The sequence below is a fragment of the Fusarium proliferatum genome, assembly GCF_900067095.1.
Source record: "Fusarium proliferatum ET1 genome assembly, contig: FPRO_scaffold007, whole genome shotgun sequence".
NCBI classification, from domain to species: domain Eukaryota; kingdom Fungi; phylum Ascomycota; class Sordariomycetes; order Hypocreales; family Nectriaceae; genus Fusarium; species Fusarium proliferatum.
The window spans coordinates 2,637,428-2,665,062 of NW_022194796.1; the positions used below are offsets into that span (position 1 = coordinate 2,637,428).

The window sequence follows — 27,635 nt, forward strand, 5'->3', positions numbered from 1 at the left end:
GACGAAAAGGTGATTGATACTGGTTGTTTCACAGCGTCTGGTGTCAATAACCTGAAGAGTAAATGGCATCAAGATTGTTAAATGGAAACCGGGCGAGCGATTAATAAGATAAGATAAACGCAAATAACACAGCTCCCGCTAGAGGATATAAAGAATTCCAGCACATCGAAAAACACGGAGGAAAAGAAAAGACAGGAATGTGCTACCTACACCGACTTTCTAGAGTTGTAAGAATGCAATCGAGCAGATATGCGGGCACATCTCTTTGCCTGGACCAAATCGCAGAAATTACAGAGGGGATATGGATCAGAGGGGACACCTCGCCAGCGAGGTGTATTTGTGACGCCACATAAATAACAGCGCTTGACCATGTCCGTATGCTATTCCCAGTGTCAGTGCGAAGGCATTCAAGGCTAAATAAATGCAAGACTTGGGCAGTACCTTTTTGGGATGCAGAGACCTGGGCGTTGTTCTTGATCTTGACACGACGTGAGCTTTGGATGATGAAGGACCATGTAGCAGCCCATGGCGTAGCATCAGGTCCAAAGCCTGACTGATGTCCGCAGCGAGCCCGGCCATTGTCGATAAACTCGTGTCGGCGATGCTATATGTTTTATCGAGGGTCCGTTCGAGATCATGGTGTTGGATGAGGCAGTTCAGCGTATGGGCTTTTTGGTGTATCTGGCGCCGAACGTAAATATGAGTCACGAGAGGATATGGATTAGAAATGGAGCGCTTACCGTTTGGATCTTGTCTGCGACGTCAACAAGGCAAGGAGATCCGGAGCTGGTACTAGTAGGGAGTAGAAAGAAGTTGCATGGCTCGGCTTGGGGCTCAATAGATGCACAAGCCATGTTGTTGTCGGGTCGAGATGGCATCTGCTTGGTGACTGACTAAATTGGCGGCTTAGTGTTGGTGTTGGTCTGGAAATATGGTAACTAAAGGAAGATGCGATAGAGTAGGTAAGGTGCGGAATACGAGATAGAGTATGTCACTCGCCCATGCAAAAGAATTCGATGTATTTGGGACATGGCAATTCTTGTGGCACATGGTTGAAATTTAGTATTACTCGACTTTGTTGTCAAGCTGTGAGATCCTGTTTGCGTCAAGGGCCTCTAGCGAATGAAAGCGGTGTCGGTGGCCGAACCAACCAGGGCCCGGCGCTGGCCGCAGCCAATGGCGAGCTGTCGGGGTCCGTTGGCAGCTTTGATCGTTTGCCACCGTGCCTGGCTCTAGGTACGGAAAAGGGAAAGGGGAGGGGGCAAGACGCCACTAGGTATGCACCATCTAGACCATGTACCTAGACGCAAGCAGAGTGTCGGTGCTTTCAGGAGCTAACATATCCATCCTCGGGATTTGGGACGGGCACAAATCACATGCAACAATGATTTGTTGAACTTGGGTTTATATATATGCTGATAGAACAACTCGGTAAGATTCAGATCTGGGTTATAGGACCTAATTTGTCCCCTTACGCCTCAGCCAAGCAAGCTGTGGACAGTATGTACAGGAGGTAGGTCCATGTCCCGGGGACCCTGCATTTTGCTCAACTGGCCCAAAGATCGCTTCTGTCTGTGACTCGGTGGGGGAATGTACTGTAATTTATGCATGTACTGTACAACTAGACAGGCTAGAATGGCATTCACCAGCAAACGGGATTCGGCAAGTAAGCCTACAGACAATATGCGCCACCAAACTAATTACTGTGCTAAACCACCTTCCCTGCGCCGCACAGTAGACTATCTACTGCGAACAACGGCCAACCAAACTGGTCGGGGGATTCTCTCCCATGCCCTATTGGACGTTGCTTAGTCGCCGACGCCACAGCAGCCGTGGATAAGACTGTGAACGGCCAGCGACAGCCCCCCTCCCCAGCGACGAAAATCTTGTCGTCTTGGACTGTAGATAGAGACTCAGGCCCCTTGTCTTCATCTCCGTCATGTCGTCACTGCCATGGCTACCAGGTGAAGTTGTTCGTGAAAGAGAAACATTTAGGTTCGTCATACCAATTCTGGTCCTGCGCATTGATCATTGAAGTGCTAACCGCCAAGAATACTTGTAGATATGACCCTGCCCTCATCATCAACGCCGTCCCTAACTCTCCCTCCAACCTCATCCCCTCCGCCGAGCTCTGTGCCTCTCCCGATGCCATCTTGACCGCCTTCTGTCAACTGGCCGCTTTGCGACTCAATACCACCCGAGCCCTCATCTCCCTCTTCGACCGCTCGAACCAATACGTCGTTGCTGAGGCCACTCAAGACCTGCGCCTTTTACCCAATGCCAGCCTCACACAGAATGACCCAGGCCTTTGGCTGTGTGGTACTCGACTTCCTCGTTCCTTTGGAGTTTGTGAACGTGTCCTCGTTGCCCCTTCAAACGAGCAGCCATCTCGCGATCCCGCGGTCAACAGCAATCCCAGCATTCCAGTCACTGTCATTAGCGACCTCAGAACCGACGACCCGCTATGTCACCGACCTTACTGCCATTCTTGGCCCAATAATCGTTTCTATGCCGGCGTCCCCCTAAAGACTACCAAAGGTATCAACATCGGCGTTCTCTGCGTCTTTGACTGTCAGCCCCGATCCGGGCTGGACGAGCCAGCCAATAATATTCTGCGAGATCTAGCTCAGGCTATCATGACCCATCTCGAGGAACGACGTGTCACCGAAAGATACCGCCAAGCAGACCGTGTCACTCGCGGCATACAAAGGTTCTTCCACGGACGTGCTAACCAGGCCGACATGAGGGATGACCAACTGCTTGCGACCGAACCGAGACTGCATACGCCAGGAACAGACTCTAGTGCGCAATCTCATCATTCCACCGACAGCAGGCCCCGTGTGGACCGCCTGAAGAGCACATGCGCGAGCGCAGCCGATATCACGAGGGATGCCCTCGAAGTCGACGGTCTTATGCTCTTGGATGCCTCGTATTCGCGACGCAGCAATCTGGTCAGCCCTAGTACGAGTCCCCGTTATAGCACCCAAAATAAGGAGTCAACACAGGCACAAGCCAACACACAAACCCTTCACGGTGGAAATAATACCATGTGCCCCGTACTCAGCTCCTCTGTCGCGCCTCGACTACTCCCAACAAGAAGCACTCCTGTCAGTTGAAGCTTGCAGCCGCACACTGTTAGATGCCATTGACCAAATCCTTGACTGGACTAAAATCAATCGTTTCAGCTCATCGCTTACAAAGGACGCCAACTACGCCTACAATGATATTGACAGTCGCACCGTGCGTTCATCCCGAGAGAATAGCGTTGAGGCAAGCATGATGAACATCGCGTCCAGAGTCGATCTTCCCAATCTGGTCGAAGAGGTTATCGAAAGCATCCATGCTGGCCACGAGTTCCAGAAGCTCTCGCTTGGCCAGAAAAACGATCTTTTTAACGGGCGAGTCAGAGTCAGTGTTCACTTCTCGCCCAGCCCAGCATGGAAATTCCACGTACAGGCGGGCGTAATTCGGCGCATCATCATGAACATACTCGGAAATTCGCTGAAGTTCACCACCAGCGGTTTCATCCATATCCAAGTCGACCAACTGGATATGCCCAGTACTCCTGCTGGATCCGACGTCCGTCTCGTAAGATTGGCTATTACTGACACTGGGTGCGGTATCGATGACGACTTTCTTAGTCATGAGATCTTCACTCCTTTTGCTCAGGAGGACAACATGGATGCAGGAACGGGACTTGGATTGAGTGTTGTCAGACGGATTGTTCAAGCTATGAAAGGAACTGTAGACGTGCAAAGCACATCGGGAGTCGGCACCACAGTTCAAGTCGATCTACCTCTAAAATGCGCAGAAGCCCCCGAGCTAGTGGCTACTGACGATGTCTATAAAACGTGGGAATCGGAGTTGACAAATGACCACCTCAAGCGCCTCGAGGGCTTGAAGGTTTCCCTCGTTGGGTTTCAGGATTGTTTAGATAACGACCCGGTGTTGTACAACATCCCAACCGAGAAGGAAATTATATCATCAACTTGTCAACAATGGCTGGGCTTGGATCCCATTGACTCGGTGGACGACCAGGGCATTTCTCCCGACATCGTACTGTGCGATGACCGCTCTTTCGACAATGCGGCATCAACCATGCGATACAACAACTCAACGCCAGTGATTGTCTTTTGTCAAAACGCGGTTATGGCGCGGAAACGAACAGTGGCCAATAATCTTGATCGCGGACCCAACGCGCAGAATGTGTTCTTTACTCACCAACCGTAAGTTGACTCGGCTTAACCCATCACCTCACAAGCAATCCAAAACTAACCAGCTCATCGGTACAGCATAGGTCCACGCCGGCTAGGAAAGCTTGTGCTACGACCAGTAACGAAACACCCAAAGCAACAACTGTGTCTCAGAAATCGACCAGGCAATGAAAGGAGCGTTGCATTGGGCCAGAATCCACCAACTCCGCCTGCTGTCAACGGCGAGAGAAGCAATGTCTTCAGTGAAGACCTTTCGCTTTACTCTACCACTCCTAACTGGTATCTGCCTCAGCAACTCCCACGTTCCCCTCTCGCCACACCTTCAGAAAAGCCGGATCCCATGTGCGCTGAGCCGAGAACAAGTGAACGACTATTCCTTCTCGTGGACGATAATCCAATCAACCTGAAAATGCTGGTAGTATTCATGAAGAAGCTCAATCTACCGTACCGCACCGCAACAGACGGACAGCAGGCCGTTGAAAAGTATAGAGAGAACCCCAAGGGCTTCATATGTGTGTTTATGGACATATCCATGCCTGTCATGAATGGATTCGAGGCAACACGTGCGATCCGCAAGATTGAGACTGGCGCCGCTGCTCCAAGGTGTGCTGTATTTGCCCTGACTGGCCTGGCGTCACAGGAAGCACAGCAAGAAGCCATTTTGAGTGGTATCGATCTGTTTTTGACCAAGCCGATCAAGCTGGTAGAGATAAGGCAGATCTTGGGGACGAAGCATTTGACTGATGTTTAATCGAACTTCTCTCGGCATTGTGCTTAATACATATACCCAACCTTCTGTAGTTAGTTTAAGTATGGCTTGGCTTGTTTATCTGGACGTTCTAGGGCGTTGGTTGTTTAAACATTTCGATTTCCGAGGGTGACCCTCTAATCGAATCGGCCGTTGATTAATGCACTCTAGGCCAAGCCTCTTATATCGGCCACATACCTTAGCTATATGCCATAATTCGTGTACTCTCAAGGCAGTATATTGGGTATAGAAGGGACTAGGTCAGGACCGAAGTGGCGTAGATGGCAATGCCAGCCTTGAATAAATCGGCACCACCGATAAAAACACGAGAAGAGGCCGGGTTTCTAACACAATAAAGCTCGACATATTAGGTATTCTTCAATCACGGAACCTTAAGTCTCTGGACGCTTGTTGGTATGTCAGCCTCAATAGTCACACCTGAGGGCATTTCTTGTGTCCATCTCAAAGCACTCATCGCGGATACCGACACGCTCAGTGCCCTTACCAACATGCATCCCGAGCTAAATGCCGTCAAACCGGATTTTGGTCTCAAAGGAAAGCTTGCCTAGGCTCTGATAGTATAGAGCTCCGGGGAGTACTTAGCGAAGTAGTGTGTGAAATGGGTCACTGCGATGACTTTTTATCACGAGGCCTTGCAACAACGCCTTCGGAGCTTGAATTTCTCCAAGGGGCTTCGATACGATCATTTATGTGCATATCGTAGCTGGTGTTACTCATTTTGAAAATCAAGTGAGGGCATCACTATTGCTAACCCCGGTTTTGTCCCTCGACATAGATACTCCGCGGAGCGATGGGTATCTGCTCGTACGCACAAGACACAGTGTAACGGCAAGCTCAACTACTGATGCTCGATGCTTTATATCATCACAGGCTCTATATGCATCGTGAAACTACAGTTCCAGCTCCGCAAGGGTGTAAATGGAAACCGGGTATGTTCTTCCAACGCCTATACTTCTGCTCTCGTCATTGATCAACCTGTCCAAAGAGGTGGGGACGCAGATCTTGGCATCCTAGAAGCCTCTCATTGCTTTCTCTCGTGTCATAAAGCTAGTCCAAGACAATTTCAACACTGGGGCCTTAAATTTCTGTGATGAGGTCATTGGGAGGCCGGTAGCTTTTATTCGAGCTGATTTGGCCTCTGAACCCAGGCTCCTCTAAAGTCGATATATGTGTGGTTCTCATGACTGACCGAATTCTCCTGGTTTACTCGTTCAAAGAGGATATTGTCGAAGGAAACTCTTGAAATATGAAACTTGATCTGCGTGTCAGCCAATGAACGGAAGTCGACCTGGCCCAAGAATCGATTGAGTTTGACCACGGTCTTGATATCACGAGTCACCACAGACCTCATTTTTAAGCTTCTCTAAAACTTTGATCATCATCAAAGCCTAGAGAGCAAAATTCCTCTTGTTTGCCAGTCTTTAACTGTATCGATTGATAGTTAAATCGTATGATGTCGTAATGAGACATATCAAGCCAACTCACTGAAAAATATAACTTCAGGTTTCTAAAGGCAATACATATATAGCCTCAACAGAGATAAGTCTCCCAATTAAAAATGGAACAATATGCTTTTGTGATGACTCCTCAACTGTATGTCTATCTAACTTTTGTGTCAAGATATCAACTTTCAGATGCAGGCCTCGACAGCGAATGAACATATCCAGCTCACAAATGAGACATTATTGCAATGAGACCTGATCATTTACCACAGGATAAACTTTGGCATTCTGAATCCTAGTTGATGCTTCTTTTATCTGACTTCATGGAATATAAAAAGGTGCCTCCCAAGCCTCCGTCATGACGATCCAACTCAGCATCACAAAAGCCAAGCATATTCCGCGAGAACAACAAAGTCCGCCCAGTCGCCAATACCAACTCCGATTACTTTCATGATGAACTTGTTATCTCTTCATTCAATCTTGCTATTCGTTTCAGCCGGTCTGGCGGCAGATGCCCAGGTTGCCTGGCGTCTTGAGCACGACACCAAGGCCTCTGCATTGGTAGCAGTAGACACCAATGGCACTGTCATCGCGGAGACATGTGGCCGTACGATTTACGCAAAACACCCTATCGACTTCTCAAACGTTGATGAAATCGATGGCAGTGGAAACTTCACCATTGGCAATGCCACCTACATGGTTCATAGTAACCCTGAATGGTCTGGGGGTCCTGCATGCTCACGAGTTTTCAACCCACAATACACTCTTGTCCAGTGCTCGGGAGTCAGCTGGGACGCTGCTGATGCCATCGGTGACAAGCCAAGAGACTGCTTTGCTGAGAGTCCCACGAACGGCGAACTGCAGTTCCCGCAGAACAGGACTCTGAATGAAGGGAGTCAGATGCACGAGCGAGGCTGGTGGGATGACTTTAAAAACAACGTCCGGGAAGGTTTTTCGACCACAGAGCTAGAGCTTGTTGGCGATGGTAAGTGTTCGCCAACTATCCCTTAATATGACAGTCACTAATGCGGCTTGACAGGAAATCCTCGGCAGCATTATTTCCACCAGCAAATATCGGTATGAAAACACTCTTGTGTCTTGATCCAACAGTGCGTTGTAAAATTTGTACTAACAGACTCTAGGAACCCATCCGCTGCGGCAACAGCCAGGGCTGTACCGTCGGCAAGACAGATTCGGAGTCCTTCACTGTTGGAGCCACTTTCAGCGTTGGCCGAGATAAATACTGGTCATCACTGGGCTTCTCTGTCACGAAATCTTGGTCGACTGGCAATACCTACAGCTGCAACGGCGGCCAGAACGAAACTGTCTGCATTTGGTACAATACCGCCCACACGACTTGTAAGTTACTTGGCATGAGACACGCACCTGAGATGATGCTGATGAATAATAGACACCGTGAAAGAAACTACACGCGCGCCAGGCGAGTATGAAAAAAAGACGAGCATCTATGACATTTCTTCTCCCAACAAGAACAACAAGGGCGGCGATTACTACTGTGTGGTCGGTCACTGTAAAGCCAAGGGCGATAGTTGGTGGGACAGGAATGGCCGTCGTGGTGGTCCTTGAAATGGCGGAATAGGCGACAGCTACAGTATGCCAGGTTTGCTACAACTTCCTTAGCTGCTACACCGTAGTTACCCTGATTTTAGATTCATTATTAGGAAATTTCCGTATTCCTATTTAAGCATCACTAAAACATCTTTGGTCAAAAACATATGTCAGGCTTACATCACGCGCCTTACTCGAAGTCCAACAGCTGTAAGGACGCATCAATTTTGATGCGCTGTTAAGATATACCTCAAGCAGCCACAAAGGTACGCGCTTACGTTAGTACTCCATATCGCTCCACAAAGTTACGACTTGATTGGTTACTGAGAGGCCAACCATTCTGAGTGGGTAGACCCGGAGAAAATGTGAACGGGGAGATGATCCGAGGGGGAAAGCGTCAGTCAATGAGGGAACGCCAAATAGCTCCGGCGGAGGCAGACTCAAGCGGAATATAATTATATAAGTACCACAATGGCATCTTAAATAGATACAGAGAACCGAGATTCTGAAGCTTTGTGTTTACAAGACGCCTTAACATTTACTAAATTACCTAATTATATCTTTGCTTAGTCTTTCTCCCAAAGGAGCAATAAATTTCTGCATACAGGCACTTTTAAGTGCATTCCCTACTATTTATAGCCGATTAGTGGAAAATCTTAAACTGGATTAAGATATAATTGGTGGAAACTGTTAATTTGGGAATACAATAGACGGTCTAGTATGACAGTTTCCTTATAAATGCTTACTATCGAATTTCTCACGATTAGTAAGTATAGGGCTGTTATAACCCCGGTAAGACAGATATGCAACAATGCGGTATTAAACAGAAATTAGGGCTATAATATTTATTGTAATTGGCGGTAACGCTGTATGTCTATCATTCCAAATTATCATCATTTTCACGGACAAGATGAGGTTCCAAGTCCTAATGCTTGGTCTGGGAGCTTCCTTCGCTTTTAAGTCTGTACATGCGGCGAGTAATAGTAACGAAACTCCTTATCTTCCCATTCCAACCAAAGCGCCCAAGACATGGGTTCATCCAGGAGTCTTCGTTTCTGGGCCGCAGCTCGACTACATTGCCAAGAGGATCAAGGCTAGGGAGAACCCTTGGACGGAGGCATTGGATTCAATGCTCAACATGTCGTATATGTCACCTACACGAACGGCTGAGCCATATGAGACGGTCCAGTGCGGACCAACATCGACGCCCAACATTGGGTGTTATCAGGAGCGTGAGGATTCCATGGCGGCATACACGAACGCATTGGCATGGTGGATTACGAAGGACAAGCACTATGCTGAGAAATCCATCCATTATATGGATGCCTGGTCTAGCACGATCCACGCTCACAACAACAGCAACGCACCACTGCAAACGGCCTGGTCGGCCGCTAATTGGGTACGCGCTGGTGAAATTATGCGCTCGAGCTATAAACACTGGTCCAAGAAAGGTATCAAGATGTTCTCTGACATGTTACGACACGCCTACCTCCCCATGATCGAGGACGGCGCCCCAAAGAAGAATGGAAACTGGGAACTGGGTGGGTGCACTTCTTCTGTATTACGGTCCCTAGCGAGTCTGCTGACGCTGGTAGTGATGATTGAGTCTACCATAGGGGCTGCTGTCTTCCTTGAAGATGCAGCTCTGTACGAAAAGGCCTTAGGGTTGTTCTCCGCCCGAGTCCCCGCGTACATCTATTTGACCTCTGATGGGGAGTATCCCGTCCAAGGCCGTGGTGGGATCAATACCACCGCGGAGATCATCAAATACTGGTACAATCAGAAAACCTTCCCAATTAGTGGCATCACGCAGGAGACCTGCCGAGACTTTGCCCATACCAGCTTTGGCATCTCATCCATCTCTCACATCGCCGAGACTATGCGGATCCAAGGTATGGACGTGTGGAGATCTACGGACGTTGGCACGCGTGTCAAGGCGGCTCTCGAGTTACATACTGCACTGGATTCAAAACAGAAACCCGTTCCTAAGTGGCTGTGCAATGGCACTATTCCCGACACTATGAATCCAAGTCAGTGCCTCTACTGTCATTGAGTATATTGACTATTCCGCTAACTTCAGCAGTGTTGGAGCCAGCTTACAATGCACTGGCCTTTAATTTGGGCCACAAAATGCCTTTTACTAAGAAGGTGTTATTGAGTCAGCGTCCGGCGGGGATTAGTGAACCTCCACTATTTATTGGAGTCGAGACGCTATCAAATGCTCAAACTCCATTTAAACGGTGGGGATACTAATATTTAAGAGCTCGGTTAAAGGCAGATTGTCTAAAGTTAGTTACATACCATCAGGAATAAATGGCAGACTTAGGGTCATCGCCAATACTCTTCCTAATCTTCAACGCAGACCTACTACAGAGTAAGATCAAATCGAATGGAGGCTTGATTGCGTTTGTCGACGACTACTCAGCCTGAGTCACAGGTCTGACGGCAGACAATAATGGAGGGGGTATCCAAACCATCATCGACCGTACGCTAGTATAGAAGAGATGCAGTGGGGCGAGCAGATCTACAAATATGTCGAGCGATTAAGAAAAGAAGTAATAGAGTTAAAATAATCTAGATACCGTCTGGAGACGAGAACCGCAGGATGACCCTTACGGCAAAGAGGTAAGGCAGGAAAACACCGGCGATTAATTAAAATGACTCTCAGTCCTGGTCCAGGCTTTGACGTTCGGCGCGTCCATGTTGATCAGAGGGGTAATGAGACACTTGAGTGGGTAGGAAATTTTGAAAATGAGCCGAGGCTGGCTTAGGGTAGTTGTAGATAGCTGTGCCGAGGCATGTTTCCTCAATAGGAAAACCCGCGGTTGAGGTTGAAAGCTTTGGGCTATTGTTTACATATGCAAGCTTTCAATTCATTAAATCCACCTCGACCAACTTGTTGTAAAACTCTTGCTATCTCCAAGAATACATCCAAAATGTCGCGTGCCGTTCACCAAGTCCCCTTCGCAGACCCCCCTTGGCTAAGAGGCGCCCCGTCGCCGTATTTCAACGCGTCGCATCGCAGATTCCAGGCTGCTTGTCGCGAATTCGTCGATGAGAACCTCAACAAGAATGCTCTCGACTGGGAAACAGCAGAGGAGGTGCCGTCTAATTTATTCGAGGTCTTTGCAAAGGGTAACTTTATCCTGCCGTCTTTACCAGCGCCTTTACCTGTAGAATGGCTCCGAAAGCTGGGCATAACTCACATGCCCGGCCAGGTACCTGTGGAGGAATGGGACAGTTTGCACACGATGATATATGCAGATGAGGTATGGCACCACACGGGTGCATTATATATAGCGATACTGACTGCATTGAACGCTAGATGAGCCGCTCCGGCCTCGCTGGACCACCAGGATCCATCACCACTGGCGTTGCTTTTGGTATCCCCCCTCTGTTGCATTATGCAGAGCCTCAGCTACAAGAAAGATTTCTCCCGGATCTCTTACTCGGGCGAAAGAGAATTTGTATTGCTATTACAGAGCCAGAGTGGGTTCAAGATGATACTCAATCGGAGTTTTACTGATCTCATCTCTAGTGCTGGCTCTGACGTCGCCAACATCACCACGACGGCTACACTGAGTGGCAGCGAGTATATCATCAACGGTACCAAAAAGTGGATTACCAATGGAATGATGGCAGACTATGCTAGCATGGCAGTCCGGACTGGCGAGGAAAACTCTGGAGGAAAAGGCATTTCTTTAATCTTAGTCCCGCTCAAGGACCATCCTGGCGTGACAAGAAGACGACTCAAAGTTGCGGGACAGATTGTGGCTGGAACTTCCTTTATTGAACTTGATGATGTGAGAGTCCCACGGGAAAACTTGATTGGGCGTGAGAACGAGGGCATGAAGTACATCATGCACAACTTTAACCACGAGCGTATGTTCATCTCTGTTGGTGTCACCCGTCAGGCTAGAGTTGCCCTGAGCAGCGCCTTCGCATATTGTCTTCAGCGCAAGGCATTCAATAAGGTGGGTTCAAAAGATGGAGTGGATGTGATTCTCAGCTGACCTTGCCAAGACTCTCATGGAACAACCCGTGGTACGTCACCGACTGGCTAAATGTGGTGCAATCCTGGAGGCGCAATGGTCCTGGGTAGAATCATTTGCATACCAGCTCTCCAAGATGCCCAAGGAAACAGCAGACCAAGAACTCGGCGGTCTTACAGCTCTGTGCAAGGCCAATGCTGGCATTGTTCTTGACGAGTGTGCAAGATGCGCTGTTCTGTTGTTCGGAGGCAACGGTTATACGCGTACGGGAAAGGGAGAGATTGCTGAGAGTAAGCCATCCAGCAAGTGCTTTTATATCAAGATAGGGAGCTGACATAACGACACAGAGATTTATCGAGAAGTTCCCGGGGCCAGGATTCCTGGTGGAAGCGAGGACGTTCTGTTGGACTTGGCGGTTAGGCAACTGACCAAGCAATTCCGTGCACAACTAGCCAAGGAGACAACTCAGGCTAAGATCTAAACCTGCTTTCGGCAATCGGCTCATGAACCTTTATATTCATAGATACTGCAGTAGATGAATATCGCTCTTACGTTGATATTTTTATTAAAGCAAATACTACACAAACTTGTGGATCAAGTGTCCCATTAAGAGAAAGGTAGATACTGCAAATGGGAGCCAAAATAAAATCAAACGAGATTACTGAAACCAAGACTGTTATGGTCAACCTCACTTCTTAATTTAAGAATCTAAACTAGTGATCTGCTATAGCTTTGTAGAGCGCTGTGGGCTTACAGCAAAGTCCTTTGCGTTATAGCCGCTTGGCCATATCCCATTCTTACCGGGCGCCAGAATTCCCTTGGGATCCAATGCATTTTTAATTGTCGTATTGAGATGCATCTGCGCATTATTGTTGAAGTTGTAAGTCTGCGCAATCTGATCCATCAATGCCAAATGAGTGCGATACTCTCCCCAGCCCTTCTTGGCCGCGTCGTCGATCAACTGAATAATGAGATTGTGCGCTCGACGGCACGACTCTGGATCGAGACGGTCAAAGACAAGACAAACTATATGATGCATCTCCCTCATTCCGACGACAAATGTTCCAATGAAGTCGAACCCTGCTTCTTCGCAGCGCTTGCGCGTCAAGGCATACTGAGCGATGGCGTCGTCACCCGTGACTTTGGCGATGGGGGAGAAGAACAGGTGGGCCCCATTGGGCAGCCAGTTGCTGTTGAAAGGAGGTTAATATGTCAAAAGGGATATCGGATGAGATATTGAACTTACACCCATTCAAGCTCAGTCATGGTAGGAATGCCCTGCAAGGTAAGATGTCGAGTCTGCAAAACAAGATTGTCTGGCATATCCTCCGGGAAGTAGAACTTGGCCCCAGGGATGGCTGAGAATGCACCCTTGACGACTTCCCACATAACCTTGCGTATGGGTTCAGGGCCATAAAGCGCTCCATAGAAGTTCCAACGGCCTAGGTTAAGCTTCTCTGCGATCTCATCGAGTTCCTTGTCGTTGAGTGGCTTTTTCGACGTTGTGTACTTATCTCGAGATCCCTGTAGCTATCATCAGCTGTTCCCAAGTAATCAGGCTGGGCTCATACCATGACCGCTGCATCCAAAAGTACATGTCTAACAGTGGGAACATTTTGCAGCACCATTGAAGTCCGAAGTGGTCGAATGATCTCAATGGCCTGATGAAGATCCTCATCTTTGGGAATAGTGATCAAGTATGACTGATATCCACCAGGGTTCACCATAAGCCAGATGCCCATCTTGACAACAATGCCAAGAGACGATTGAGTAAAGATGCCGTCGTTATAGGGACCGAAGCCGTAATTGAACAGTTGCCACGCAGAGTTGGGCTCTTGCTCGTGTGGAGGGGCGTTTGGATCCGCGTCTGGGTTTGGCAAAGCACCCATTCCCGTACGGACTAGTGTGCCATCGGGAAGTACGACTTTAGAGAGTAAGTTATAGGTAACACGTCCAATGGTAGCAGTATCGAAGCTCTTACCTTCCATGCCGCAGTGCATCATAAAGTGATCGCCTAGAGGCTGTCAACACTTGGTCGGTACAATTATGAAGATTACTTACCATATGGAGTATAGCCAACTCCCCTCTCTGTAGTGTTTCCAAGCACGGATCCGCCGCCAAGATCAGGAACATCAATCCACAGTTTGTCACGAAGGTTGTTGTCCACCAAGTACTGATGAAGATCTGCATATGTAACTCCAGGTTCGACCAGAGCATAAGCGCCGTCAACATCAACCTTCAAGATCTTGTTCATATGCTTCCCAAGATCAAGACCAATCGATCCTGGGACACGGGGAGCAGCACCACCGTACCCAACATTTCGGCCAATGGAGAATGGCCAAAGGGGAATCTCAAACTTGTTGCACAGCTTGACGATGGCTTGGACCTCGGCTACGTCGCGGGGAGTGACGACAGCTGAGGAGACAAAATGCTGCTTCGAGGTTATGTCAAACATGTCGTGCATCTTGCTGGGGTCGCGGTAGTCCTGCTTGTCCAACTGGTCAGGGTTGGATATGATGATAACATTTTCAGCGGTCGTAACTTCAGTGACTTCTGATATGAATTGATGGAAAACAGATGGTGCGATGCCAGGCGGCAGAACAAGAGGGTTAACAGTAGTCATCCTGATGGTGATATTATAACGATTCTTTACATGATGTACTAAGTCAACCCAAGTGCGACTCTGGCAGGCCTTAAATAGAAGTTCCCGTGCTCAGTAGCCACGCTTTCGATATTGGTGAACCTTTGTGCTTGGCTGGGTAATGGTGGGTATTTTCCCGTTCAGCCGACGTCAGGTTACACAGCATCGAGGTGGAGGTGGGGAATTGTCCGATATGTGCATATGGTCCCATCCTGACACCGGACTTTTTAGTATCCTTTGGCGTGAACTGGTAAAGATCTACTCGGGATGCGTCTTATCTTCAAAAAGAAAAATACATGCAACGTGTTAAACGTTCTTTGGTTGATCTGGTGAGATTTATCATTTATTGCTTGTCTCAATTTGGGATCATATCAGATCATTATAGAGCATTGGCAGCGGTGATGATATGAGCTACAACCGAAAAACTTATAGAACTATTTACTTTTAATAAGAATTGACTGGTATTTGCTGTCTATAAGATCTTCTAATCGACTTGTATAACAACCTCGAAGCTACAAGAGAACAGAGAATGAAACCTAGGATGGAAATTGTATGACCAATTTTCCAGATGTCTTTGAGAATTGATTGACCAAATCGTCGAGCTGATCAAAATTCACCGACTCCACGACAGGTTTAACCACGCCTCTTCGCACGAACTCCAGAGCTTCGAGTGTTTCAGTTCGTGTTCCCACTAATGTTCCCAGCAGATTGATGCCACGGTCAATGAGAGTCAACGGATGAAGACTCATCGCTTGGTCTGGCGGAGGAATGCCAACGCAGACCAAAGTGCCAAACACTGCAACAAGATCAAGGGCGCTCTGATATGCTCGACCTGATCCTGCAGTGACGATGACGGCCTTGGCTCCAGCTTCATTAGGGGTAAGCTTCCTGAGTTCGGCCGGTGTATCAGGCGATGCTCCGTCAAAGTATACGTCGGCTCCCATCTTGATACATGACTCTTTTGCAGGCCCGATATCAACAGCCGCAACGCGGAATCCCATGGCTTTTGCATACTGGATCCCCAAACCCCCAACACCGCCGCCAGCTCCGACAATAGCAACCCATTCTCCTGGTGTCGCTCCACAAGCCTTGAGTGCTTTATACGCAGTAACGCCACCACACAATGTCGGCGCAACCAGTTCATCTGGCAGCTCCTCCGACTCAGGAATAGTCAGCACATAGCGACTTGGTACAATGCAGTGTTCTGCAAAGGTTCCATCCCACTTCCGTCCTGAATTCTGCTGCTCCAGACAACGGACCTCACCACCGGGTTCACGACAACAATTGCATCGACCACAGACGTCCCTGACCCAAGCAATACCAACTCGATCGCCAATCATGACAGAGTTGGGGTCTACTCCAGAGCCAACTTGTACAACGCGGCCCACGCCCTCATGGCCAAGAACCTCACAGCATGGTCCGAGGTAGCCACCTGCAAGGGCCATATCAGTGCCGCAGACACCGGTAGCGGAGAGCTTAACTAGCACTTCCCATGGTTGAAGTTTGGGGATTGGAACTGAGTTGATCTTGAACTGGAAGCCTTCATTTGAGCGCTTCTTTATTGTTAGTCGATGATGAACCAAACACTTGATGTCACGCTTTTACTTACTACCACGGTAGCGACCCGATGGTAGGGCTCCTCAGCTGTCACGTCTCCCATAATCACGTAGTGCTATGGAGATATAATTTAGGGTTGTTTGGACTCCGCGTAACACGCGAAGGGAATTTGTCACTGGCTTGAGTTGAAAATCGGTGACGGTCGAAGATTAATAATTTCAAGTGGAAGGCGTGCGATTAATGGCAGTTAAGGTATTATTCCTCCAAGTCCCGGATGCCGCGAACAAATGCCGAAATGCTTCTCACTAGAAACCGAGCGGCTGTGCTTTTGCGGGGTTTCGATATCTGGATCTAGACTAGATCGTGGGGATGAGGCGGGATGCCGATCTCTCCTGCGGGGGTGGCAGATTTCCCGCCTCCACGTGTTCATCGTGACCAGCTTTTGGTTGCTTAGGCGCGTCAAATTCAGCAGTCTAGTTTGTTCAGGCTCATCTCTGCTATCGACTGTGGACTTTGTGGCCCATGACTTCTCCATCACTGTATTTGCTAGGTTGCATCGCTTATGTCTCTCAATTTGTACTGCCGTCCAAGTTCCCTAGCCCGACCTGATGACCTCGGTCAACACCATGTCTGATCAACAGCCGCAACATTGCTGTCCTATCTGTTCTGCCGGGTTTACAAAGTCAGGTATGATATTCAAAATCTAGGCGTTTGACGGCATGTAGTACTCACAGACAATATTGCATCAAGACCACCTCAATCGGCATTATCTGTCGCGTAAGCTTGCTGCAACCTCGTTCTAGAATGTCGATACTGAAGCAACGAGGGCTCAGACACAGATGAAAGGTCTTACCAATGCCAATACTGCAGTCGTGGATTCAATCGACGGTTAGTCTATACTTGATCATTCCTTCTTGGGTTTCAATAGCTCATGGAAAGTCTTCAGGGACGCACTCCTTCGTCATTGGAGAACGTGTGACAGACGACTCAGATCAGGTTTACCGCCTCCATCCCTGGACCAGAAGAAGCGAGGGAGACCACAAAATGCTTGTGAAAGATGCGTCAAGTTAAAAAGGAAATGCAAGGGATCCCAACCTTGCAAGGCTTGCGCGGAGCAGAATCGCGATTGCACTTATATCCAAACACCAAGGAGGAATGATTTGATATCCTCACTAGAGGGGGCAAAAGACCAGAAAACGTACGAGATTCTATCAGAACAGGACCTGCAGGTAGATGGTTCATTCTTCCTATCGCAACAAGACTGGATTCCTGACTCGACGACGGTTACCTCGTTCTATCCCGTCCTACTTACGCAGTCTCAACCCGGTTCCAAGTTGAATGTAAATTCCAGTCTGAGATCACAATCTGGCTCATATCTACCACAAGATGAATGGCCTGTCTCCCATGATAGCCCATCGCTGTCGCTTGTGACACCCAAGCCGACCTTTCCTCGTATGCGTCTCCGCTTTCTTGCTAGACTTACTTCCTCCCATGGTCTGGCCAACTCGTTCAACTGCGACAATATCTTCGCCAGGGCAAAGACTCATTCTGGCCTCCTACAATATGGTAGCCAGCCCTCTCTCGAATCAGTAGCCATTGCTGGAATCCCGGTCGTATCGCCTTTGGTAACTATAGGCCAACAGACACAGCCCCAACACCAGCAAAGGCTGACAGGACAATACTCATTGGCAAACATATGTGAACAGATTGTCAGAGGTGCCTTTGAAGCATCATCTCAAGTATCTGATCTAAACTGGTCTAACTCAGGAAAACTGTCCTGTTCAAGATTCTTTTCTCCAAGAAATGTTGAGCTGTTCTTGGCTTTGTTCTTTCAAGCCTGGCATCCAAACTGGCCCGTCTTCCATAGACCTACATTTGACCCCACTGCAAAGTCTCCCAAGTTGATAGCGGCTCTGTCACTGATCGGTGCCTCTTTGAGTCCCGACAGAAAGTACCATGATCAAGCAATGATGTGGCTCGAGACAGTCGAGAACTGGATCTTCCAGGACCCGGATTTCATTGAAGACAGTATTGCTCAAACAGACGATGACAGCCAGGATTCTCAGGTTCGTCAACGCCTTGACATATTGCAGGCGGCTTATGGTATCCTTCTTCTCATGAATTGGGAGGGTGACACAAAAATGAGACTCAGAGCACGAAGGACGCGGTTTCCTGACATCGTCTTCGTTTCCCGCACCCTGTATCCCTTCGCGATGGTTGGAACAAGCAAGGAAGAATCCCTTGCTTCACGCAGCCTCCATGACCACTGGACAGCGTTTGGATTGCGAGAGGAATTAATCCGTACCCTCTTATATACCTTCCTTCTTGACTCTGCATTCGTGATATTCTACGATATGAGTCCCCGGATGGTAATCGATGAATTGCAATTTGGCCTCGCGGCTCAGGATGAGCATTTTAATGCTCCAGATGCCGAGACATGGTTCATGTGCACCCAAGCTGCTGCACAGAGATCACTGGCGTGCAGCAAGGTCACGTTGGCTCAGTCTATTACCATGATTATGGGTGAGGGTGTTGGTACTAGTGGATGTGAAGTCTTCGAGACGACAAGTCCATTGAATCTGTTTGCTATTGCTAGTGGTAAGTTACATGACAATAAAACAGCAACAGTCTTACTAACACATTCCAGCCTTCCACAATCTTATATACCATCACCAGAATGGACCAGACCCAAGGTCAAGATCCTTGCCTATTACACGAGGGCTGAGTAACTGGTTTCGAGTTTGGTCCAGTCGTAACTTATTCTCAACCTCCGACAACTACATCTCCGTGGAAGCAAACAAATCTCAGAGAAAGCTCGGGTTCTTTCTTCATGCAGATGAATATTGGTGTCTCGCCAATCTGTTCCGTAGCCAATTCGAACGCGGTGTCAATCCCCATCACTCATTTGGCGATACTCATTCACACCGATCTCAAGGGGTATCTGACATGGGCAAAATACATAGCTTGATTCTTCGTTTCCAGGATGTAGATCTTGGAGAGATAGTTCTATCATAAAAGAATCATTTATTCTTCTTCTCCAGCCTCTTTCGTTCGTCGGTGCTATGAAGCCAGTCCAGCCAAGGCATTCCTCCAAAGTGGACGTCAAAACGCTCATGATGACGATCATGACGATAAGCTGCCCCTCCAAAGAAGTCGAAGCCGCTGTGAACAGTCGCAGTCTCAATAAGCTGCCAAGCTACAAACGCCCACATGGTCAAGATGTGAGTTCTGAGCAGTATTGGCGGAAGGACTATAGGGATCGTGTTGGCTACAATATGCTCGACGGGATGGGCATACTGCGAGGCGAAGGCGACTGGTGCTGTGAACTTGTGGTGGATTTTGTGGACGCGACGATAGAGGTATGGTATGTGGAACAGTCGATGGGAATAGTAGAAAAGGACCTCTCGAGCAACTAAGCAGATGGCAAAGTCGCTTACGAAGCTTGTCGCAGATGGTAGTGAGGCTGTGACCTGGAATGTTGGTGGCATATTCCGCTGTGTTGCCAGAAACGCTAGGGACAATTGCAGTCCAATGACTATGAGCTGATTCCTCAAGGATATCACGACAGAATCCAATATCTCAGAGGCTTTGGGCTGTTTTGGTGGGGGTTGTATCTTGTGTCTCGCAGCAAAGCTTGGGGCAACACGATCAAGGAGAACGAAAACGGCTGACGGAATCCACCAGAAAAGGATTTGAACGAGGCAGCTGCCCACGAACTCGATGGTAAAGGGATCATATGTAGCGACTACGTTGGCCCAGAGTTGAGACATCTTGACTGTAGCTTTGGTATTCGAATGATGATTGAGCTGAAGGATCATGAGATCGAAAGAGGTAGATATACTTTACTAAATGACTAACTCGATTGAGGAGGAGCAAATCAAAGGCGCTTTCATACCCCGCAATCTTTGAAGTCTAGTACTCATAAGGAAGTCGTCTCAAGAGGCTCTGTCTCTACTTTGCCTTTTTCAGCATAAACTCTACAGTTTCACGCGGAGCCTCGGTTGGCTTGAGTGGCGTCATGGTCCAGGTGGCGACCCACATGAATTATCCTGACCTTGCCCGAGGCTCCGTTCCATAACTAGAGGACTCTTGGTAACAACATGAGCATTCATTGGTAGAACCTGTGCAGTCTCGAATTGGCAGGCTGCAGATCGGGGCCCGCGGGTCTTATATCTTGTCTTGATAACCACTCCGACGGAGCCACAAGTGCATGGCTCTCGGCCATCTCAGCACGGTTATGTTCCCCAATTCTGTCCGATCTACTGTATCGTCTCTCAAGGACGCTCGTGATATCCAAACATCTCTCTAGCGCCTGGCATGCTCATTCTACCCACTCAGCCTTCGACCGCCCTCTTCGTCCGGTCGGAACATCCCAACCAATGCTCGACTTCTCGAACTTGAATGCAGGTGCCAGCACTTTGAAGTCCTCATCCAATCCGTATTCCTTGCCACTCATGTCCCAGAAGTACTCGGGGTGCTTAAATATCTCGGGGCGAATCTTTTGCAACGACTGATGTGTCTTTCCAACGAGCGCACTCATATCATCGAAATGGCGAGGGCTGAACTGCAGGTCACGGCTTCTAAGAGCCTTCTGCTGGTCCTCGGTGTACGAGCCGAGACGATAATACCAGATGTTGTACTGCGTGAGGCTGATGTCGATGTCAAAGGTGACGTCTTCTTGGGTTCGGGCTAACAATGCTTGGATGGCAGCCGCGGCTCCGACTAATCCAGTCTGATAGTCCGAGTTGGCTGATGCAATGTCAGAAATGAGACCTTGAGGTTTGACAAAACGGTGAACTTACGGAAAAGTGGAACAACAGCCTCGTCAAGACCAAGAAATTTGCCCTGTAAGTATGATAGTCCAACCAAACAGTCGCTAATCTGCTGCCATCCCGACCGGTACGACAGCGGCCCTTTGAAACCATAGCAATTCTCCCTCATATAGATCAGACTTGGGCTCAACTCACGCAAAGACCTGGAGTCAAAGCCCAGCTTCGCCAAGGCACCAGGACGGTACCCATCAACAAGAACATCAGCGTCTTTAATAAGCTCAGAAAGTGTTTGTCGTCCCTCAGTTGTCTTAAGATCGATATCAACGTCTCTCTTGCCAGTCTGAAGATCCGGCATTGTTGCCGCATACTCGGGTAACCTGCTGCACGAGACACGGATGACATCGGCGCCGAGAACACTGAGGATCTTGGATACTGCTGGAGCTGCGATGACACGAGATAAATCCAATACTCTGATGCCGGCGAGCGGAATATAGCTCCGACTGACTTTGGCTTCGGGCCAAGGTTTCTTCGGTGCTGGGACGCGAGTCGATGTCCATAAGGGTTCTTCCGACACGATTTTACCATGCTCGCTTGCGAAGAACTCATCGGGCGTATAGCAAATGACGCCAGCTTGCTTGTACTTTTCATTTGCGACTTTCTCAATATCGCTTGAGTCCCATTGAGCAACCTTTTTCACATAGGTCTCGAAAGCTTCTTCAGTGCTAATGTCACAGTCCTCGACACCCAACATCTCCATTGTAGGCAAAGCATTCATAGACCCATGCAGGTGATACCATCTTCCATCCTTGGTGCGATACACATTTGTCGCATATCGCCTGACTGGCTTGCTCATCTGATGGAGGTCCATCTTGGCAAGCTCTGCTAGCATTTTGGTGTTCTGCGTAAAGTGCTTGCCCCCAATGGTGGGTAGCAGCACTGATTCAAGAAAAAGCGTTGCAAGGTCCGTGTTGATTTCAACATTCTGGTAGTTGATGTCGTAGCGCTCGGCTGCGACCACATTTGCAGCTGTAGCCACGAGGCCATTGAGGGCTGCACTCGACTCGGTGATCTTGAGAGGTGTGAGGATGAAAGGTTGGTCGTCTTCTCCAACAAACTTGACTTTCTCAGCGGCTTTGACAAAAGAGTCTGGAAGCTGTAATCTGGGATCCTGAAGGAGAACTTCGTTCAGAATTCGAGTAGCTTCGGTGAGAATGGAGTAATTCGACATGTTGTCGATGAGTGAGTGGCGGTTTCTGGGGAAGGACGTTGTACAAGGTTTAATAAACTCAAGGTTGATGCAGGTCAGCAAAACAGATGTTGTCAATGAATGCTACATTCAACGTAGCAACCGGGGGTTTAAGTAACCCTCTCGGCAAACTGAAACCGAACATATTCTACTGTCTTTCAAGTCAATGATGTCTTTGCAACGCTTAGCGGGTCCCTCCGGAGTTTTGGGGCTTGATTCGACTCCCGGAGTCTTGCACCGGAGTTCTGATAGCGGCTCCGGAACGCGGCGAACTGAAACGTAGGAACAATGATGTCGCCAAATAAATTGACGGACATACTCATGTACGGAGTACTGATTGTCGGTTGTCTCGGGTATGAGACTTGTGAACTGTAGCATCCGACATTGCGGGGTGATATAAAGATCACTTACACTCAGCGCCTCTTAACCCTCCCCCTTCGAGCAGGCCTGGTGACAACACAATACAATACACCATACTTCCTCGCACAAGTAGTTCAGAGACAAAAATCACCATGGCTTCTAACAGCGAATGGCGCGCTGGAGAATTTGGCATCAGGTCTGTACGAGTGGCTAATTGTTCCGGTTACCATGGTACGACAAGTCACACATAGCCGAGATATCTCTGACCGTTGATTACGTAGGAGATCCCGCCATTGAGATGTATAAGCAGGCTACGTTGGGAGATGTCGACTTCATCACCGGTGACTACCTTGCTGGTAAGCCTTGTGGTCTCGAGACTTAGAAAGCCTGCGTTGCTAACGAGAATTAGAGGTCAACATGGCTAATAATGCAGAGGCATATGCGAAAGGCCAACATCCAGGTTACGAGGCTACTGCATTGAAAGGGCTTGAACTTTCGATCGATGCCATCTCAAAGAAGCGGATCAAAGTTGCCATCAACGGTGGAGCACTCAATCCTGAAGGTCTAGCTGTGAAAGTAGCAGCTTTGGTAAGACTTTCTTATAGCCTTTTTATTAATGCCTTGGGCTAAACTGTTGCCAGGTTGCCGAAAAGGGCTACGATCTCAAGGTAGCCTATGTTTCTGGTGATAACGTGCTTCCCAAGCTCGGCAAACACATGCCGCAAAACCGAGAAAACGCACTGGCTCATCTTGATTCTTTGAACGATCATGTCACCCTCACTCCCGAGACTTATATATTCGCCAAAGGTGGTGATGACCCTCGGGAAATAGTGTCTGCCAATGCCTATCTCGGTGCCCACGCCATATATGAAGCATTTCAAAACGGTGCCGACATCATCATATGCGGCCGAGCTTCTGATGCCAGCCCCGTTATCGCCTGCGCATGGTACTGGTGGTCGTGGAGAAGCACTAACTACGATGAACTGGCTGGTGCCTTGGTCGCAGGACACTTGATTGAGTGCTCAGCCTATGTCACCGGCGGTAACTTTGCAGACTTCGACTCTTTTGATCTTGAGAGCTTTGTTGACCCGGGTTTCCCGATTGCTGAGATTGCGCAAGACGGCTCTTGTGTCATCACGAAGCATGAGGGCACAGGCGGCATGGTCACGGTTGATACGTGCAAGGCTCAACTCGTGTATGAGTTGCAGGGCGATGTTTACATTAACAGTGATGTGAAAGCCCACCTCGAAGATATTGAGATGGAACAACTTGGTCAAGACAGGTATGCGATGCCCCGAATCGTGCCAGCGTCGCTAACTTGAATAAAAGAGTTCGTGTTCACGGAGTTCGCGGGGCGCCACCACCAGATACCACGAAGCTCGCACTCTTTTACAAAGGAGGCTACGAAATGCAGGCCTTGTTCAACGCAACGGGCCACAACTTTGAGCAAAAGTTTGCCCTTCTTGAGAAACAAGTTCGTTTTCATCTTGGTGAAGAGAAGCTCAGTCATCTCGACTTCCTCGAGTTCCAGAGGATTGGTGTTCCAGCTGTGAATCCTGAGAACCAAAACAGCGGTACCGTGTATCTCCGCATTTTCGCTCAGTCAACCAAGGCAGAAGCGCTTCAGGCAATTATGATGGCCATTGGAAACATCTCATTGAGGCATTACTCAGGTTAGCCTATCCGACGAGTGGAAATAATGTCATGTTTTCTAACTTGCAGGTAGGATTCCACAGCTCTTTGGACTTCCGCTCTGCTATGCCTCGTCCATATCTGGCATATTATCCAGCTCTTTGGCCCCAAGCTGAACTTGAAGAGAAGTTCCATTTTGTAGACGGAACTGGCACCACGAAATCTTTCAATACTACGTCTCCTCCTCGGTTTGAGATTATGAGAGAAAGGGCGTCTTATGACACCAAATTACCAACCCCTCTTGACGGAGGAGTTCTCGAAGTGCGATTGGGCAGTATCGCCCTCGGCCGTTCTGGGGACAAGGGTGCCAATTTGAACTTTGGGCTGTTTGTTGACACTCAGGCCAAGTGGGACTGGCTGCGCTCGTACATGTCTCGAGCCAAGGTACAGGAGCTTTTGGGAGAAGACTGGCGCCCAGAGTTTTCCATTGAGCGTGTTGAGTTTCCCAAGATCTTCGCTGTGCACTTTGTTGTATATGGTATCCTCGGCCGTGGAGTCAGCAGCTCAAAGCGGTTGGATGGGTTCGGAAAGGGTTTCATTGATTACTTCAGGGATAGGGTTGTTGAGGCGCCTGTCTCTATCTTGCAACGCAGCCACATCTAGACCCCATTAATATATATTATCTAGAATCCATCTCGCCATGGTCTTGTGCTGCACCCATTCCATATTTCGCTTACCTGCGGACTCTTCCTAGCTACATAAATAGAAATCGCCTCATTTTCTTCGCCCGCCCTCGATTCTCTCACACTTTAGATCTATCTAATGGAAATTCACATACAGGAATTCCCTTGTCCCGTTTGGTGGACCCGGCCGGAGTTTTGGTACACTATGACACGAAAGTCTCGGAGTTTTGCGCACTAACGAATAGAAGCCGAGGCACAAAACAAGCCCTATCAGAATTAAAGTTTACAGTGGTCATGGGTCGTAAAATGGGTATTCCATCCCTCATAAACCGGAATTCTTGTTTATGGACTTCTAAACTCCGGAAAATGAACAACCGCGGCGACCGTCGACGTCGCCTTGCAAAGGTATTTATCATTCGCTGTGATGGTAGAGTACGATTGTCGACTAATTCCGCGGTGCTAGGCATGCGATCATTGTCGAAAAGGCAAGGTCCGATGTGACGGGACCCGGCCAGTTTGTGGACGTTGTCGGGGTTGCGGGAATGACTGCCACTATGCAGATGTTGACAAGCCCGACCCGCGTCAACGGCGATCTAAAATATCATCTCGAAGCTCGACAGGTGATCCAATTGAAGGAGTTTGTCTTCAAGTAGTCAATGCTTCTTCAACCTTGTTGTCAGACTCTGTAGTCACCCGAACGGTCCCTCATCCTCAGCAACATATTGAAGCCCATCATGAGCTTCACAGCTTTACAGAGCCAAGCCCCGGTCAGACCTTGACAGCGACAGATACAAGCCCTAGGGAGACGATAGTTGGTGGTAATGAAGATATGCGCTACTTTGGTAGGTTTGCATAGTTGCTTGAATATTCATGAGCTTATTCAATATATCGACAGGTCCGCCATCGGGTATATCCCTGGTGTCCACCGCTACTCCACGCAAATCAGGACAGCATACGCCAGAATCGTGGTCCAAATGGACACACCCGTCTGTCGAGCCTCTGTTCACAAAGCGAGTCCTGAAGCCTCTTCCCTCTTGGACAGAGGCATTTTCCCTTGTCAGCGAATTCTTCACTCATGAACACCCAGTCTTCCCATGCTTCAATGCACCAGCATTTATGTGTTTACTAGGCCAACAGTACTCGGGCACATGCACTGAGAGTCCAGCGTGGTGGGTTTCGCTCAACTCTGTTCTTGCACTCGCACAGCGTCGTCGGGCGGAGGCAGCTCAATCGGTAGAAGCAGAGGATCGAGCCTGGGCCTATGCATCAAATGCACTTGCCGGAACATGGGATGTTCTCATGCGTAGTACACAATTGTTTTCTGTCCAAGCTCTGCTAGCCATTGCCTGGTTCTTTATCGGAACACCAAACCCGCAGCCCAGCTTCATGCTCGTTGGTTGCGCTGTGCGTCTTGCACATTCAATAGGCATACATGTCGAGAGCCAGGACCCGTCTGTAAGTCCAGCAGAAGGGAGTATGAGAAAGAAGGTCTTTTGGATCGCGATTTGTCTAGACCGGGAACTGTGTCTGCGAACTGGAAGGCCCCCTTGTCACGATCTCAACGCTGCCTACGTTGACCCACCAGTGCGCTCCTTGGATGAAACGGAAATCATCAAGACTGTTGAGGGGCATGAAGTAAACCTCTTCAAAGGTCAGATACAACTTGCCGTGATTCAGAGTGCGATTTACCAAGATCTACATTCAGGCAAAGGTCCACCGAATGGCATTGCAGATTCGGTGGCGGACTTGCTACAGAAGCTGGAGAATTGGCGTACTGAATTTGCGCCGTCTCTCACTGATGATTCTACTAGGAGGTGCGAGCATTATGGGTTGATGCGGTTGTACTTTTCCTACTACAATGCCGTCATCGTTGTGAGCCGCGCGCACAGCTTGACTTATTGGGTATCGCCGAATCACCCGGAATTATCAGTCCTCCCTGGGAAGATGAGAGACTCCATAGAAAATTGCCTCAACGCGTCCCGATGCATCATTGAGCTAAGCATGCTTATACCAGTCACATGGAAGAGCTTCCACTGGTAAGTTCCATAAGGACACAGCTTTGATCAATGACTAATTGGCTGAAGGGACATCGTTCCAATACCTATGAGCGCTGTTGTTATTCTCTGCATCATGGCAATTCGGAACCCCGTGAACGAGGCTGCGGCGAATGACATGCGTTTAGTCGGTGACGTCATGCAGATCTTCAAAATACTAGACGAGGCATATGGCGGCAATACATACCTCACCCAAGTCCAAAAGGTCTGCCAAGAACTATACAGAAAAGCTCACTACGCCGTGCAATCTTTGAATGCACAACTAGTTGATTCTATTGATGTAGAATCTCCTGCTCTTCAACGTACCTCGAATGCCAACCAGCAAGAAATTCACCAGACCCACCATACTGACAACATGTTTGAGTTCAACCTGGATGCCTTTGAGCAGACAATGCCTTATCCAGTTCCGATGCTTTGGGACTTGGATGCGTCACTATGGACTTCAATTTTATAGGTCTGGTTTAAATGCTACTCATTTATTTATAATAGTGCGATTGTGGTGAATTTACAGATTGGAATTACACTGCAAAAAAACTCAAGAGTTTGTGTGCAACAATTTCTGGAATACGACATAAAAGCAGACACGCGAGAAATGCTAAGTTGGACGGCGAGATCACTCTGTATATCCTCAGGAACAAAACCAAAGCTAAAGATTCGTTCCTTGAGACTTGTAAACATTGAATTTCATTATGTGCAACGCAAGA

The 27,635-nt window shown here is 48.6% G+C and overlaps 11 protein-coding genes across 11 annotated transcripts; 7 read left to right on the top strand and 4 right to left on the bottom strand.

The window, feature by feature from the left end:
- Positions 1–1,939: 1,939 nt before the first annotated feature.
- FPRO_07264 (uncharacterized protein) lies at positions 1,940–4,965 on the top strand (the record flags this gene model as incomplete). Its single annotated transcript, XM_031218564.1, has 4 exons — positions 1,940–1,995; positions 2,063–2,961; positions 3,065–4,226; positions 4,293–4,965. 4 exons carry the CDS (start codon positions 1,940–1,942, stop codon positions 4,963–4,965), a joined length of 2,790 nt encoding a protein of 929 aa, XP_031084410.1.
- A 1,913-nt stretch (positions 4,966–6,878) lies between these two features.
- FPRO_07263 (uncharacterized protein) lies at positions 6,879–8,012 on the top strand (the record flags this gene model as incomplete). The annotated part of the gene is made up of 4 exons (XM_031218565.1): positions 6,879–7,410; positions 7,465–7,502; positions 7,568–7,784; positions 7,837–8,012. The coding sequence occupies 4 exons, from the start codon at positions 6,879–6,881 to the stop codon at positions 8,010–8,012; spliced, it is 963 nt and encodes a 320-aa protein (XP_031084411.1).
- An 892-nt stretch (positions 8,013–8,904) lies between these two features.
- On the top strand, positions 8,905–10,247 carry FPRO_07262 (uncharacterized protein; the record flags this gene model as incomplete). Its single annotated transcript, XM_031218566.1, has 3 exons — positions 8,905–9,535; positions 9,590–10,024; positions 10,078–10,247. 3 exons carry the CDS (start codon positions 8,905–8,907, stop codon positions 10,245–10,247), a joined length of 1,236 nt encoding a protein of 411 aa, XP_031084412.1.
- Positions 10,248–10,930: 683 nt separating this feature from the next.
- FPRO_07261 (putative acyl-CoA dehydrogenase) lies at positions 10,931–12,467 on the top strand (the record flags this gene model as incomplete). Its single annotated transcript, XM_031218567.1, has 5 exons — positions 10,931–11,263; positions 11,320–11,483; positions 11,533–11,968; positions 12,018–12,276; positions 12,334–12,467. 5 exons carry the CDS (start codon positions 10,931–10,933, stop codon positions 12,465–12,467), a joined length of 1,326 nt encoding a protein of 441 aa, XP_031084413.1.
- Positions 12,468–12,710: 243 nt separating this feature from the next.
- FPRO_07260 (uncharacterized protein) lies at positions 12,711–14,609 on the bottom strand (the record flags this gene model as incomplete). The annotated part of the gene is made up of 5 exons (XM_031218568.1): positions 12,711–13,176; positions 13,233–13,510; positions 13,558–13,910; positions 13,968–14,000; positions 14,048–14,609. The coding sequence occupies 5 exons, from the start codon at positions 14,607–14,609 to the stop codon at positions 12,711–12,713; spliced, it is 1,692 nt and encodes a 563-aa protein (XP_031084414.1).
- Positions 14,610–15,163: 554 nt separating this feature from the next.
- On the bottom strand, positions 15,164–16,287 carry FPRO_07259 (uncharacterized protein; the record flags this gene model as incomplete). The annotated part of the gene is made up of 2 exons (XM_031218569.1): positions 15,164–16,183; positions 16,237–16,287. 2 exons carry the CDS (start codon positions 16,285–16,287, stop codon positions 15,164–15,166), a joined length of 1,071 nt encoding a protein of 356 aa, XP_031084415.1.
- A 736-nt stretch (positions 16,288–17,023) lies between these two features.
- On the top strand, positions 17,024–18,913 carry FPRO_07258 (uncharacterized protein; the record flags this gene model as incomplete). Its single annotated transcript, XM_031218572.1, has 2 exons — positions 17,024–17,072; positions 17,181–18,913. 2 exons carry the CDS (start codon positions 17,024–17,026, stop codon positions 18,911–18,913), a joined length of 1,782 nt encoding a protein of 593 aa, XP_031084416.1.
- A 291-nt stretch (positions 18,914–19,204) lies between these two features.
- FPRO_07257 (uncharacterized protein) lies at positions 19,205–19,954 on the bottom strand (the record flags this gene model as incomplete). The annotated part of the gene is made up of 1 exon (XM_031218573.1): positions 19,205–19,954. The coding sequence occupies one exon, from the start codon at positions 19,952–19,954 to the stop codon at positions 19,205–19,207; it is 750 nt and encodes a 249-aa protein (XP_031084417.1).
- A 551-nt stretch (positions 19,955–20,505) lies between these two features.
- FPRO_07256 (uncharacterized protein) lies at positions 20,506–22,184 on the bottom strand (the record flags this gene model as incomplete). Its single annotated transcript, XM_031218574.1, has 2 exons — positions 20,506–20,933; positions 20,987–22,184. The coding sequence occupies 2 exons, from the start codon at positions 22,182–22,184 to the stop codon at positions 20,506–20,508; spliced, it is 1,626 nt and encodes a 541-aa protein (XP_031084418.1).
- A 530-nt stretch (positions 22,185–22,714) lies between these two features.
- FPRO_07255 (uncharacterized protein) lies at positions 22,715–24,857 on the top strand (the record flags this gene model as incomplete). Its single annotated transcript, XM_031218575.1, has 6 exons — positions 22,715–22,793; positions 22,844–22,918; positions 22,972–23,150; positions 23,204–23,844; positions 23,892–24,235; positions 24,289–24,857. The coding sequence occupies 6 exons, from the start codon at positions 22,715–22,717 to the stop codon at positions 24,855–24,857; spliced, it is 1,887 nt and encodes a 628-aa protein (XP_031084419.1).
- Positions 24,858–25,243: 386 nt separating this feature from the next.
- On the top strand, positions 25,244–27,385 carry FPRO_07254 (uncharacterized protein; the record flags this gene model as incomplete). The annotated part of the gene is made up of 4 exons (XM_031218576.1): positions 25,244–25,282; positions 25,341–25,719; positions 25,773–26,913; positions 26,962–27,385. The coding sequence occupies 4 exons, from the start codon at positions 25,244–25,246 to the stop codon at positions 27,383–27,385; spliced, it is 1,983 nt and encodes a 660-aa protein (XP_031084420.1).
- Between the last annotated feature and the right edge of the window lie 250 nt (positions 27,386–27,635).